This window comes from Spermophilus citellus (assembly GCF_964194105.1).
Source record: "Spermophilus citellus genome assembly, chromosome: 2".
In the NCBI taxonomy this organism is placed as follows: domain Eukaryota; kingdom Metazoa; phylum Chordata; class Mammalia; order Rodentia; family Sciuridae; genus Spermophilus; species Spermophilus citellus.
In genome coordinates this window covers 12,390,698-12,404,068 of record NC_138183.1, presented here as the reverse complement: position 1 = coordinate 12,404,068, position 13,371 = coordinate 12,390,698, and the positions used below count along the sequence as shown (strand labels likewise).

General features: G+C 36.1%; 1 protein-coding gene across 1 annotated transcript; it reads right to left on the bottom strand.

Annotated features, from left to right (window-relative positions):
• Positions 1 to 747: 747 nt before the first annotated feature.
• On the bottom strand, positions 748 to 1,686 carry LOC308640119 (olfactory receptor 1J21-like; the record flags this gene model as incomplete). Its single annotated transcript, XM_081278446.1, has 1 exon — positions 748 to 1,686. One exon carries the CDS (start codon positions 1,684 to 1,686, stop codon positions 748 to 750), a length of 939 nt encoding a protein of 312 aa, XP_081134572.1.
• Positions 1,687 to 13,371: the final 11,685 nt, after the last annotated feature.

The window sequence follows — 13,371 nt, the reverse complement described above, 5'->3', positions numbered from 1 at the left end:
GCCTCACACCCACACAACCTCTGAGACCTCAAGGGCTCCGTTCAAGTTTATGTTTGACATTTGGGGCATGCGCCTGTTGTATGGGTACCATTGTCCTGGCATTCCACAGACAGAAAGCCATCCTCTGTAGTTTGTGAAAATGTTTTGAAAAATGAATATGAAATTATAATCACCCAGAAAGATTAAAAGGGAGAGGATGAGGAAATATTGTTCAATGAATATTAAGCTATAGTAGGAGAAATAACTTGTGTCCTATGGCACAGCATAGTAACTGTTATAACAATACAATATTATGTATTTCAAAAAGCTAGAAGAAACAGTCCTGAATAATTTAACCCAAGAAAGTGATAAATATTTGAGGACATAGATACACTTTCTTTGATTTGGATAGTATACGTGATATATATCATGTATGAAAACATCATATATTGCCCTATAAATATGTACCATTTTTATTTGTCAATTAAAAATAAAAACATGTAAAATATATATTTTTATAATTAAATATATAAAATAAAAATATATCAAAAATACAAAAAGTTATTAAAAACAAAAGTAAATCTAGATTTCTAATTAAGGTTACACACAAAAATTAATTCAAAGGGAATATAATTAAAGACAAAAATAAAATTATAAAGCTAGGATAAAGATGACTTATTATTTAAGATATGAGAAAACTGTCACAAAAGTCTACAAACTATCAAATTTTCAAAAGACTGATACACCTGATAAGGAAGATAATGCTCATCATGTTGAAATGGTTCCTCTCCTGATGATGTTTCTGAGAGCTCCTTTCATATCCCGATTCCTCAGACTGTAGATAAAGGGATTCAGCATGGGGGTGACCAGAGTGTACAACACAGACACAATGACATCCTTGTCATTAGTGCTATTAGATGAGGGGACAAAGTAGAGTGCAATAATTGCTCCATAGTACATAGAAACCACAGAGAGGTGAGAGCCACATGTGGATAAGGCTTTGCAGATTCCCTTGACTGAGGGTCTTCTCAGGATGGTGGCCCCAATGCGGCCATAAGAGACCAGAATGCATATGAGGGGTAGGGTAACAACTGCTGACCCTACAGTAAGGACAGCTAACTGATTGATGGTGGTGTCTGAGCTGGACAGCTTGAGTAAGGCAGAGAGGTCACAGAAGAAGTGGTGAAGAATGTTGCTTCTAAGGAAAGAGAGACGGGCTAGAAGGAGAGTTTGGAAAAGGGCATTGGCAGAGGATAAAACCCAAGACACAATTACTAACAGAAAGCAGAGGTTCTGACTCATGATTCTGGGATAATGCAGGGGGTGACAGATGGCCACATACCTGTCATAGGCCATTGAGGTCAGAAGGAAGCTGTCAAGATCTGCAAACACTACGTAAAAAAATTCCTGGCAAATGCACCCAGCATAGGAGATGGATTGAGTCTGCGTCAGCATGTTCATGAGCATCTTTGGAGCCGTGACTGAGGAGAAAGAGATGTCGGTGAGGGCCAAGTGGCTGAGGAAGAAGTACATGGGGGTGTGCAGGCGAGAGTCCAGCCTGATGAGCAGGATGATGAGCAGGTTCCCCAGCACCGTGGTCAGGTACATGCCCAGGAACAGGGCGTAATACATGCCTTGCTGCTCTGGCTGGATGGGGAGCCCCAGGAGGAGGAACTCAGATATGCTGCTCTGATTATCCCTCCTCATGATCTTCTTGTTACCTTTTTCTGGAGACAAAATAAGAGATGGAAATGTGAAAGAATTAGAAGTCCTTGGGAATATTATACAAGAAAATCATGGTTTTGAACTAGTCAGTAAGTGCATTTTAACCTGAATCTCTCAGGCTTTTTGCCATACTGATTGGCAAGTGAGGGTCAGGGAAAGGATCATATTTGTCCACCTATAAAATAACTGAACATCTTTTGGAGGTACCATGAAACATTAGAATGAATATCGAATCACACCAAGTTCCACTTGAGGAGCTCAGTATGGAAATTTGAGATTAGGTAATTAGTGTATATGACCAGGTCAGTAATCATCTAATGGAAAGACTATTAGATGATGTGATGTCTAATGGTTTTTGACCTCTCTTAGCCTTCCCCATGCCACTGAAACACACTTTGGCTAAAGATTTGTTTCCATGGACTGAATCAAGAGCACACAGTGGACTGCTTTGGATCTACAGGATATTAAGATCTGAAGACTTATTGAGGCATAGGTGCTAAGTTATGAATCAATGTCTATAACATAAAATATCTAATGACACACCTTGCAATAGGTTTATCTGTTCTTCTTTTAAGAAAGTCCTTTTCCACTCAAGGTTCTTAACTTTCCATCTCTCTTTCTAATGGAATTTTCAAGGGGTGAGGATAAAACTTCTGTTCATGTTATTTGTCCACCTAGAAAACCCAAAATTAACCACCTTGGGAATTCCCTCAATCAAACCAAATCACCCTGCTGAAGTCTTTATAACACTGGGAAATACTTGACTTTTCCAGTCACTTCTTGAATCTGCCAAAGAGTTTCTTGGTGTCTGTCTAGCAAAAACAAATGATACAATTCTTCTTCATGATTCTTAGCCTAGGTTTGATGCCAAAGATTCTTTTTAATTAGCACATTTTAATTATATATAATAATAGGTTTCATTGTGGCATATTCACACATGTTAAAACATACTATACATCCTTTATCCATTCATCCTTTGATGGCATACCAAAGAATCTTAACCAGTATCTTTGTTATATTTCAATATTTTCTACATTGCATATATTATCATTCCTCTCTTTTTCTCCTTCAGATCAGTTTAGTCTTGGACATACCCATGTAAGCTAACACAAAATAATACGAAAACAGATTATAATAAATTATAATTTATTACAATAAATATTCTTTATAATATTTGTTTAAATTGCAATGTTTGTAAAACTTGTTTAAATTGTTGGGGAGTGATATTGGCTAAATTTTATTCTTATATTGTATGCATGTACAAATATGTAATGATATATCCTATTAATACACACAACCATAATGTACCAATAGAAAATGTGGGGGAAAGTTGGGAAATTATCATTTGATAGCTAAGGAAGTGTCTCACTATCTGATTTAACATAAACTCATAAACTCATTTGGGGAATTTAACTAAAGTTTACATAAGAGCTCTCACAACTTGATTGAAATTATCTTTAAAATTCTTATATCCTTCAGCACACTATGTTAAAAATTATATTAATGTGACCTTGTAAGCTGACATGGATTATACTTTTGGTTGTTACTTATCACCATGTTAGTAACAATCAAGTTTATCACAATGAAAATAGTAATTAGCTCTCAGTTGGGCATATCGATTGTTTCTAATATTTTTCTATTTTCAGCATATGATAAACATTGTTCTTATATCATTTTTCACAAACAGCATATATATCTGGAATAAATATCTGGAATTCTCAGGAATGGAATTTGAGGGAAAATATTCATGGTTTTGATAGAGTGCCAAATTACCAGAGGCTAACATGAAAAGGAAGTCAATTCTTATTATTGTTAAAAACGAGTCTTTAATAGAAGAACATATAACCAGAAGATTATGAAAATGGGAATTCCAGTTTAGTATATGGAGTCAACAGAGTCGGAGCATTTAAGAAACAGAAAATAGTAGACCACAGTCAGTCTGGGAAATACACAAGGTGGAGAATTGAGAAGTCAGAGTATATAAAACCCTTTACACTATCACAGAAATTTTAATCTATTCTAGAACAGTAGTACACTCAAGTAAAGAATTAAATAAAGAAGGGATTAATCTTGCTGCCGTCTAGATAGGGATCAGATTATAGCAAGGAAAGAGTGTCAGCAGGAATCTGAATAGGAGGTGATTACAGCAGCTCAGGTACAAAATAATACCTATCTGTACTTGTAATATGGCAGCAGAGATGAAGAAAATAATAGAGATTTATGATACAATTTGGAAGAAACCCCAACAAACCTAATGGGGTTAAAGTTAAGAAAACAAAGTATGTTTTCCCACATCTTTCTCAAAGCTTAGAGATAAACTATGCTATGTGAAGTTTTTTCCTGTTATCTCAAATTTTGGATCAACACTCAATTCAAAATAAATCACTCTACATGGAGCTGTCTGTCAGAGTGTGCTATGAGTGGGGTAGTGTATAGGGATCATTTGTACAAACTGGACAAACACACATAGACATAAAACCCAGAAGATTGTACTACTGAATGTAAATTCTATATCTGCTATGACATCGTCCCTTACATGATGTAAAGAGATACCTTCAGCAGCAAGTCTTAAGAAGGTTCTTCCATTTCTTCTGGAAGGCACAAAATAGAGTAAGCAGGTGGCATTTCTAAAGAGCTTAATGGTCCATTGCAACAATCGTTTATTCTAAACGATTTAGAATGCGCATAGGATATACATTTGTTCACAACTCCTGAGAAATCAGTGTAAACTCTGATTTTCAAACCATGGGGAGGACCTGGGGAGGGGTGGCAATCCCCCATCCCAGATCTAAATTAGAAACCAATAAGATCTAATTGCTTCATTGCCTTTGGCTCCCTTGGGGTCAGAGGTTGAAGCAGGCGTCAGAGTTCATCCTTGGAGGAATAATGACAATAACCACAAAACAGGCGTTAGGAACTTGGTGATTCATAATTCTTTTTGTCATCTCAATTGACCTTGGAGAAAGTAGTTTAAGATTCTATAACAAGGGCTGGGGATGTGGCTCAAGCGGTAATGCACTCATTTGGCATGCATGGGGTGCTGGGTTCAATCCTCAGCACCACATAAAAATAAAATAAAGATGTTGTGTCCACCGAAAACTAAAAAATAAATATTAAAAATTCTCTCTCTCTCTTAAAAAAAATTTTAAAAAATTAAAAAAGAGAAAAGATTCTATAACAAGCCAGGCTGCAGGTTGAGATTGAGAACAAAAGTTTCTTGCTTTTGACCCTATGCTATTTCAAGAACTTCAGAAAAAATCAAATACTATCACTATGATTAAAAGAATTTAGAACATTAAATATCATCATTATTAATAATGTATTAAAAATGAATAAAATATAGTTTCTATAAATTTCAATCTCTTTCTTAAAAGCATTCTAGTCTATTCAAGAAATGTACATTTCTAGATACCATGAACATGCACATTTCCTATGATAACATGAAATAATCTTTAATGCTTATTTTTTCACCCAACTTACAAAATCAATCCCTAATCCATTTTTTGTAATCCTAGAATTTCTTCAATGCTGGTAGAAAATGAATATCATGCATTCATTGTTCATGTGAAGATGTTTGAATATTTATAAATGTTGTTAATTTTGTTCTATTTATGTTAAATTCAAGTTTTACTGAGAACTTCTATTCAAGTATAAATGTCCTATAAGATATTTAAACTTCCAGAATGGTTTCTGGCTCCTGTCAATCATGATTGATCATCTGTTTCCCTTATGATAATACTCCAGTTAATTTGTCTGTTTTGTAGAAGTCAGGGGTTGACAAAAAAACTTTTATCTCAAACACAACAATATCATTGACACCTCCCTCTTTTCTGACATTAAAGAATATATTTTAAAAAGTTCATGAGATGGCAGATTAGAGGAAGGGTGTACTCCCCAGCAGGTCCACAGCGGTTCTGTAGCTCAAGAATTTAAAAGTGGGAAAAGTGCTCCTCAGCAAGGTGAACGACTAAGAGAATGAACTGAAATCTGATGTTGGACAGCAAAATAATCACAGAGACACGGAAAGTTAGAAACTTTGATCATAACATAAGAACGGTACGTTACAGATGCACTTCCCACCACTGAGGGATGGGAAGCACAGAGAGAAAGAAAAGCTTGGTGAGTAAAATTGACTTGGGAGAACCTGTGGAGTAGAGGGAGGGTTTGATCTGAACTGATACAGAGATGGTGGGAGAAGTTGGGTGAAGAGTATTTCAGTTCACAAAGGGCAGATTGTCCACAGGAGTCAGAGTTCCTGTGCAGGAACCAGTTCTGAATAACCATGTGACAGTGAGCACAGTGAGTTGTGAGATTAGGGAACCATAGGAAGACACCAGCCTGACCCAGCAGTTGCTGATTGTGGGGTCCAGAGTGTGCCTGGGCCAACGTGATTGAAGCAGCACAGAGAGGACAGTGCTGGGTGGCACCGGGTGGGCATAGTGAGGAGAGAGCCCATCTTGGTGCTGGCATCCCATATGAGCTCTACAAAGATTCCAGTAGCCAGTCTGACAACTAGGTCTGATGTCCAACTCACCACTCCTCTTCAATGTAGTTTTTGAAACTCTCATCAGAGCAATCATACAAGCAAAGGAAATTAAAATGATACAACTATGAAAAGAGTTCAAATTATCGTTTGCTGATGGAACATTCCTCTATCTAGAAAATCCAAATAACTCCACCAGAAGACTTCTAGAGCTGATAAATAATTTCAGTAAAGTAGAAGAATAAATGATGAACATTCATAAATCAATAGCTTTTCTCTACTCCAATAGTAATTCTGCTGAGAAGGAGATCAGGAAAACTGTCCCATTTGATAACATCAAAAATAAAATAAATCATTTGATGATAACATCAAAAATAAAATAAAAGACTTGGGAATGAATTTAACCAAGGAAGTTAAAGACCTCTATAATGAAAACTACAGAACACTGGAGAAATAAATTAAAGAAAACCTTAGAAGATGGAAAAACTTCCAAGTTCTTGGGTTAGCAGAATTAATATTGTCAAAATGCTATACAGAGTTAATGTAATCTCCATCAAAATATCAGTGACTTCCTTCACATAAATAGGAAAAAAACAGTCCTAAAGTTCATTTGGAGGAATAAAAGATCCAGAATAACAAAATAAATCTTGAATAAAAAGAACGATCCTGGAGGCATTACAGATTATACTACAGAGCTATAGTAATAAAAATAGCATTGTATTGTCATTATTGTCATTGTATTGTCCATCAAGCACATCTGCCAAAGAGGTTGTGCCAAGAAAGTGGCATCCAAGTGATATTTGCCAAATTACACTGTTATGTTGTGTGCATGTATGAATATATAACAACAAATTCCTTCATATGTTCAACTATAATGCACCAATAAAAATGTGGAAAGAAACAAATAAATAAAAGTTATTTAGCTTCATTTAAAGAGAAAGGAAGGAAGGAAGGAAGGAAGGAAGGAAGGAAGGAAGGAAGGAAGGAAGGAAGGAAGGAAGGAAGGAGCATGCATGCATCACCAACACTGCAGCCACAGTGAGAGCCTCGGGTAGGGAGGGTCAAGCTTTGGAAGCTTCACACATCTACTGAGGGCCTCCTCCAACCCCAGAACCTCTTCTAGGGAGGGCTGAGATTGCAGAGAAGTGCACACCTTGGATGCTGACAATCACTGTAACTACCTCTGACAGGGAGAGCCTCGCCTGGGAATCAGCATGCACCACCACTGCCTCCCTCCCTCTGTGAGTCTCCACTAGGGAGGGAAAAGACCAGAAAGCAACAAGCAACTCTGCACCTTTGTATGGTGCTTTGATAGAGCACAGCTGCCAGAGTGGGCAGGGCCAAGAGATGGCTCAAATATCTGATCCCTGAAGCCACTGCCACAACCTTGTTCAGAGAGAGCCATGCCTGGGGATCTGCATGCATCTGCTGAGGGCTTCCACCACACTCAGCACCTGGCACAGGGAGGGACGAGTGGGGGAACAGAGAACATAGCTACCACTATCTCCCAGCTTGCCTCTTCAGCAGACCTCAGCCCTGAACACATCCCTGAGCTCTGCCCTCTTGTGCCCGGCAGCTCCTCTTCACCCCAGGTGCCAGGGCACCCCATGCCTGAACTTGGGGTGAAAACCTAAACAAACCAGTGACCAGCAACAACACTAAAGCAGTAACAAAAAGTCTTCTAACAAAGAAAAGCCCAGGACCAGACGGATTCTCATGAAGTTCTAACAGATCTTTTAAGAAGAACTAATGCCAATCCTTCTCAAATTATTCCATGAAATAAAAGTTTAATTTCTCTCATATTCTTGAATGTATAAGTATTTATGCAATTTTATTTATCTATAACAATGCTTCTAGGGGCTGGGATTGTGGCTCAGCGGTAGAGCGCTCACCTAGCATGGGTGGGACCCGGGTTCGATTCTCAGCACTACATAAAAATAAAGGCATTGTGTTGTGTCCATCTACAAAAAAGATTCATATTCTCATATTCTCTTTCTTTCTCTCTCTCTTTCTCTCTCTCTCCTTTAAAAAAATAAAAGAAACAATGCTTCTAAAAACCGTTTTATGTATTCAATGTATTCAGCACAAGCACTCAGTTTTTATCTCTTTATAGCCAGCAGTAGAAAGGATGAGTCATAGAGTCTACACTACTTTTCAGTCATTTTGCCTCATAAGAGAAGTTATCATAGGTTAAAAGTTTTTAAGAGGGTAATAATGCATATTAACAAATTAGGATATGGTATAAGAACCATGTAGACATAACAGCTACATTAGAAACAACTGATACATCTACAAAAATCAGATATGTTGCAGTTGGCATATCAGAGGAGTGAGGAAAGATTAAACTATAAAATTAATTTTAAATACTTCATTATTAACATTTAAAATTATTAAATGACTTTATACTTCACATTACACTAACAATAATCAACTACATATATTTTACAGATTTTTAAGGCCTAGAAGGAAAGATTTAAAATTTCATGTGAAAATACAACTTACTCTCATTAGGTACATAAGACAAGATGTCCTATATTTTTATTTTTAATACTTCAGAGATATTTGGTTGAAACAATAACATGATTCACTGGGCAAAGCTACTCCAAAATTCTATCCAGGGATGGAACTGTTCAAGTGCTGTCATAAATGGGTAATGTTGAATGATTATCAAAACATATGTGTAGTGGTATGCTAACTGATGAAATCTAGCTCATTTTCATGTCACACAGTATTTATTAGGTTGGGTGCATGTGTTTCATTCAAGGGGCTCAATTGACTCCTATTTTCCATAGACACAAATATCCCCTAGACTCTGAAAATATCTTGCACAACTAAATTGTTCATAAAGCATTGGGTGTGTTGAATTGGGGTTAATATGGAATTGTGCTAGAAGGGATTTCACTGGGATATGTCTACTATATGCAAATGAAAGGCATTTTCTTGAAAAGAAGTCCATTTTTATCAAGACTGTGCTCTTCCTGATGCCATGTCTCTTCCTTAGTGTCTAGGAAACACAATGGTGGCTATTGGAAGATGATTTCCTCAATGGATCCCATTAAAAATCAAGAACACCTACTAAATAGATAAATTAATTACTTTAAGCACATTAAAATTGAGACATTGTTACATATTTTAAAAGTAACAATATTAAAATAGTGGAAGACTTTGCATTATATAGAAAGGACAAAGGATTAATATCCACATTATAGGAAGACTGTCTACAATACAATAAGTAAAAGACAAACCACCTAATAGAAAAGCAAGAGAAGGATATGATCATTTATTTCGCATGAAGGAATTTTGTAAATAAAAAGGGTAATGATGGCTGCTGTAATGGTAAAGGGTAGATCTCCTGGAGGGTAGATGGATTTTCATCGTGTGGTAATTCAGGAACCAGGCTCCATTATCTCCAAGCACTGAAGATAATCTGCTTCCCTCCAATAGATAAGTAGATCCATGTGTTTTTCAAAATCTTAACCAGGAAATAACACACTTTTTCTTCCACTAGGAACAATGTCACTGAGACCTGGATTAGTTGAAAATGTAGAAGCTCTCTCCTAGTGAAAATTCACAAATGGTGAAATTTGAGTGAATAACCAGCTATCTCTGTCCAAAATAGCCAGCAAACAGAGTCAGATGCTTTATAGCATTGACAATCAGTGAAGTAGAAAATAAAAATACATTGACATTTAATTTGTCATTCATCATACTTGCAGAACATTTTAAAAATCTCCTTACCAATACCACTTGTTTAAGAGGTAAAGTAGTAGGAACTCTGAGGATACAGGTTTAAAATAGTATAATTTTTTTAAAAAGATTTTTAAGATATGTTTTAAATTTATGGAAAAATTGAACAGAAATTGTTCATACAGCTCTTTTCCTAACCCCTAGATGCAGTTGCTTTGTTGATATCTTTCCCCCCTCTATTGACATCTTGCTTTGTTGTAACACATTTGTTACAACTGAACCAAAATTGTTACATTATTAACTAAAATCTATAGCTTACATTAGGATTCATGCTTGGTATTGTACAGTTGTAGTTACTTTCCCTTTGGTTGGTTGTTTCAGCTTTGTTTTTGACTAACGCATAGTGACATATACCCACTGCTACACATCAGACAGAATAAATTTTCTACCCTAACATCCTCTTTGCTCTTCCTATTCATCCCTCCAATCCCCTTAGCATTCACTGATCATTTTATTATCTTGATTATTTTGCATTTTCTATGATGTTATTGTCAGTTACTATGATTTCGTATGTAACTTTTTCAGATAGGCTTCTTAGTGTATCTATTTTGTAGAATAGTGTAGCAGTAATAGTTAAATGAAATAAATGCATATTCTACAATCCCATTATTTTCCTGAGAGTACAAATGACCAGATCTGTTGCACATAACATATTGGGTGCAGATACAGAAGCTGGATTGTGCAGTTAGCAAGAAAATGCAATGGGTACATTGGTATTTCCCACAGACTTTCCAGGTTGGCATAGCAGCAAGCAATCAGAAGGGAAGGGGGTCAAAATGACCCTCATTCAATACACGTTAGAGAATGGTTACTAAGGTCTAGACAATCAATCTCTGACAAGGTACAATGCCCCAGAAAAATGGAAACCAAAGAGAACAATTTTACATTGTATAAAAATTGCTATTTTGTGTTGCAAGTATGTTATACTAGGTAATTATTAATGAGTACAGAGGTGGGCCTTTCCCATGGGAGAAGCATTTCTTACATGATATGAAGTCTCAGGGTAAAATGGAGTCTGTTTGGTCATTGCACATAGAGCTGGCCCATAATAAAGGATACCAAGTGAAAAGTAAAAATGTGCAGACATGTTTGTGAAAACCTTTCATGAGACTCTAAGATCCACAAGAAAATTAAACAGAGACAAAAACTAAATTTAAATTGAAACAAGGCTGAATAAAGACTCCCACATCAGGATTCACCAAGAAACAGAAATTCAGAGAGAAAATGATGCATGTAAGGGACTGAGAAGTCTAATATCCATAATAGGAAACAAAATCCCCATCATGCTGAAAATGTTCCTCTACTGAGAAAGTTACTCAGAGCTACTTTCATTTCAGTTCTTCAGAGTGTGAATAAAAGGATTCACCATGGGGGTGACCAGAGAGTACAACACAGATACAATGACATATGGTCACTGGCATTATTGGATGAGAGCAAAGAAATATAGCCTAATAACTGTTCCATAGTACGGTGAAACCACAGAGATGTGGAAGCCACATGTGGACAAGATTTTGTAGATCCCTTCGATTAAGGGTCTTCTCAGGATGGTGTCCCCAATGTGGGATAAGAGATCAAAATATACATGAATGGCACAGTTTTGACTATCCATTCTATGCTGAGGATAACTAGCTGATCTGACCTAGACAGCTTAAGTAGAGAAGTCACAGAAGAAGCGGGGGGGCTTAATCACAAGGTTGCTGCATTTGTTTGTAATATTTTTCTATTTCCAAGTCAGAATCTGATTTTGAGTATTAAAGGAATAAATCTATGTCAAGGTCATAAAATATCTAGTGACATGTCTTACAACAGACCCATAAGTTTTTCCCCACTAATAAAATTCTTTCATTCAACAATTCAGTCAACATTTTCAATTTTCCATCATTCTTTCTATAATGTAATATGGAAAAAAATGTACAGTCTCTTTCAAATTCTACATCCTGTATTCCCTCATCTCAAAGCAGATCATTTTTATTCAAGTCATCAGAACACTAGGAACAACAAAGAATTCTTTGTAAGTGCCTGTCTAGCATCAACCAAAAAAACCTCTTAATCTCCTCTTGTATGCCACTGATTCTTCACTAATGTTTTTCTTGTCATATTTCTAACACTTTTACCTGATCATTCCTCCATCTTTCTGTGTTGAGTCAGTTGGTCATAGACTTATCCATGTGAACAATCACAAAATAATAGGTAAAGAGAACATGATGATATGTTTACCAAAAATTAGAACCAAAATTCTACACATAGATTAATTTAATCACAATTTTTTAAAAAACAAAAGTGATTCTTTTATTCATTTCTCCATTTGAAAATGAATAAAATGCTCTTTGGTTGGTAAAGAGAACATGACACTCATAATGCACTATTTTCAAAATAGACTCTACTCTCATGTATAACTAAAAAGAATAAATAAAACCATTTAAAAAGAATAACAATAGATTCTCAAGAACATCAGAGAGCTTTCTGAAAGTTACTCAACATCAATCAGAGGAACAAATGCTCAGAGTCGTGGGCTTGTATTTTGGGGGGTTCTTTTGGATAGTGAGGCTGACATATAAGAAAGAAAACCGCACACTAATAGAGCATATACTAGTATATACGTTCTCACTCAACTTTAGTCCACATAAATACTCACCAAGCAAGAGTGATAACAATATTGGGAGCTGAAGGGTTTGAAGGGTCATGGGGCAAATTATTTAAAAATCTAGAAATTTATAAATTCATACAGTCCCTAAATGGGAGAGAGGATTATCATTTGTAGTTTTTGATGATTGCTATTCTAGCTATTCTAGCTAAAGAGAGATTAAAATCTCAATGTAAATTTGATTTCAATTTCCCTGATTTTTAGAAATGTTAAACATTTTTTTCATTTATTTTTTGGCCATTTGTATTTCTTCTTTTGAAAAATGTCTGTTTAGTTCTTTTGCCCATTTACTGATTGCATTATTTGGGGTTTTTTGTGTTTTTTTTTAATATATATTCTGGATATTAATCTACTGGAGGATTTCCTGGCAAAGATAATCTCCCATTCTGTAGGCTCCCCCTTTATGCTCTGATTTCCTTTGCTATGCAGAAGCTTTTAAATTTGATTCTGTCCCACTTGCCAATTCTTGGTTTTGTTTCTTGAGCTTTAGGGGTTTTGTTAAGAGAGTTGGTGTTTGTATTAGTCAGGGTTCTCTATAGGAACAGAATCAACAGGAAGTATAATTATAAAAAGGAGATTTATCAGGTTGGCTTACATGACCAGTTACCTGGAGAGCTAACTGTCTGCAGGCTGGAGAGCTGGAAGAATCAATAGCTGCACAGTCCAAGAGACTGAAGCCCCAGAACAAGAGGGACCAACAGTGCTACCTTAGTCTGAGACTGAAGGCTTCTGGATAATCACTGGTGGATTCTGCTTTGGAAGAGTGATTAAGTGAGAGTCCTATATCCTCAGA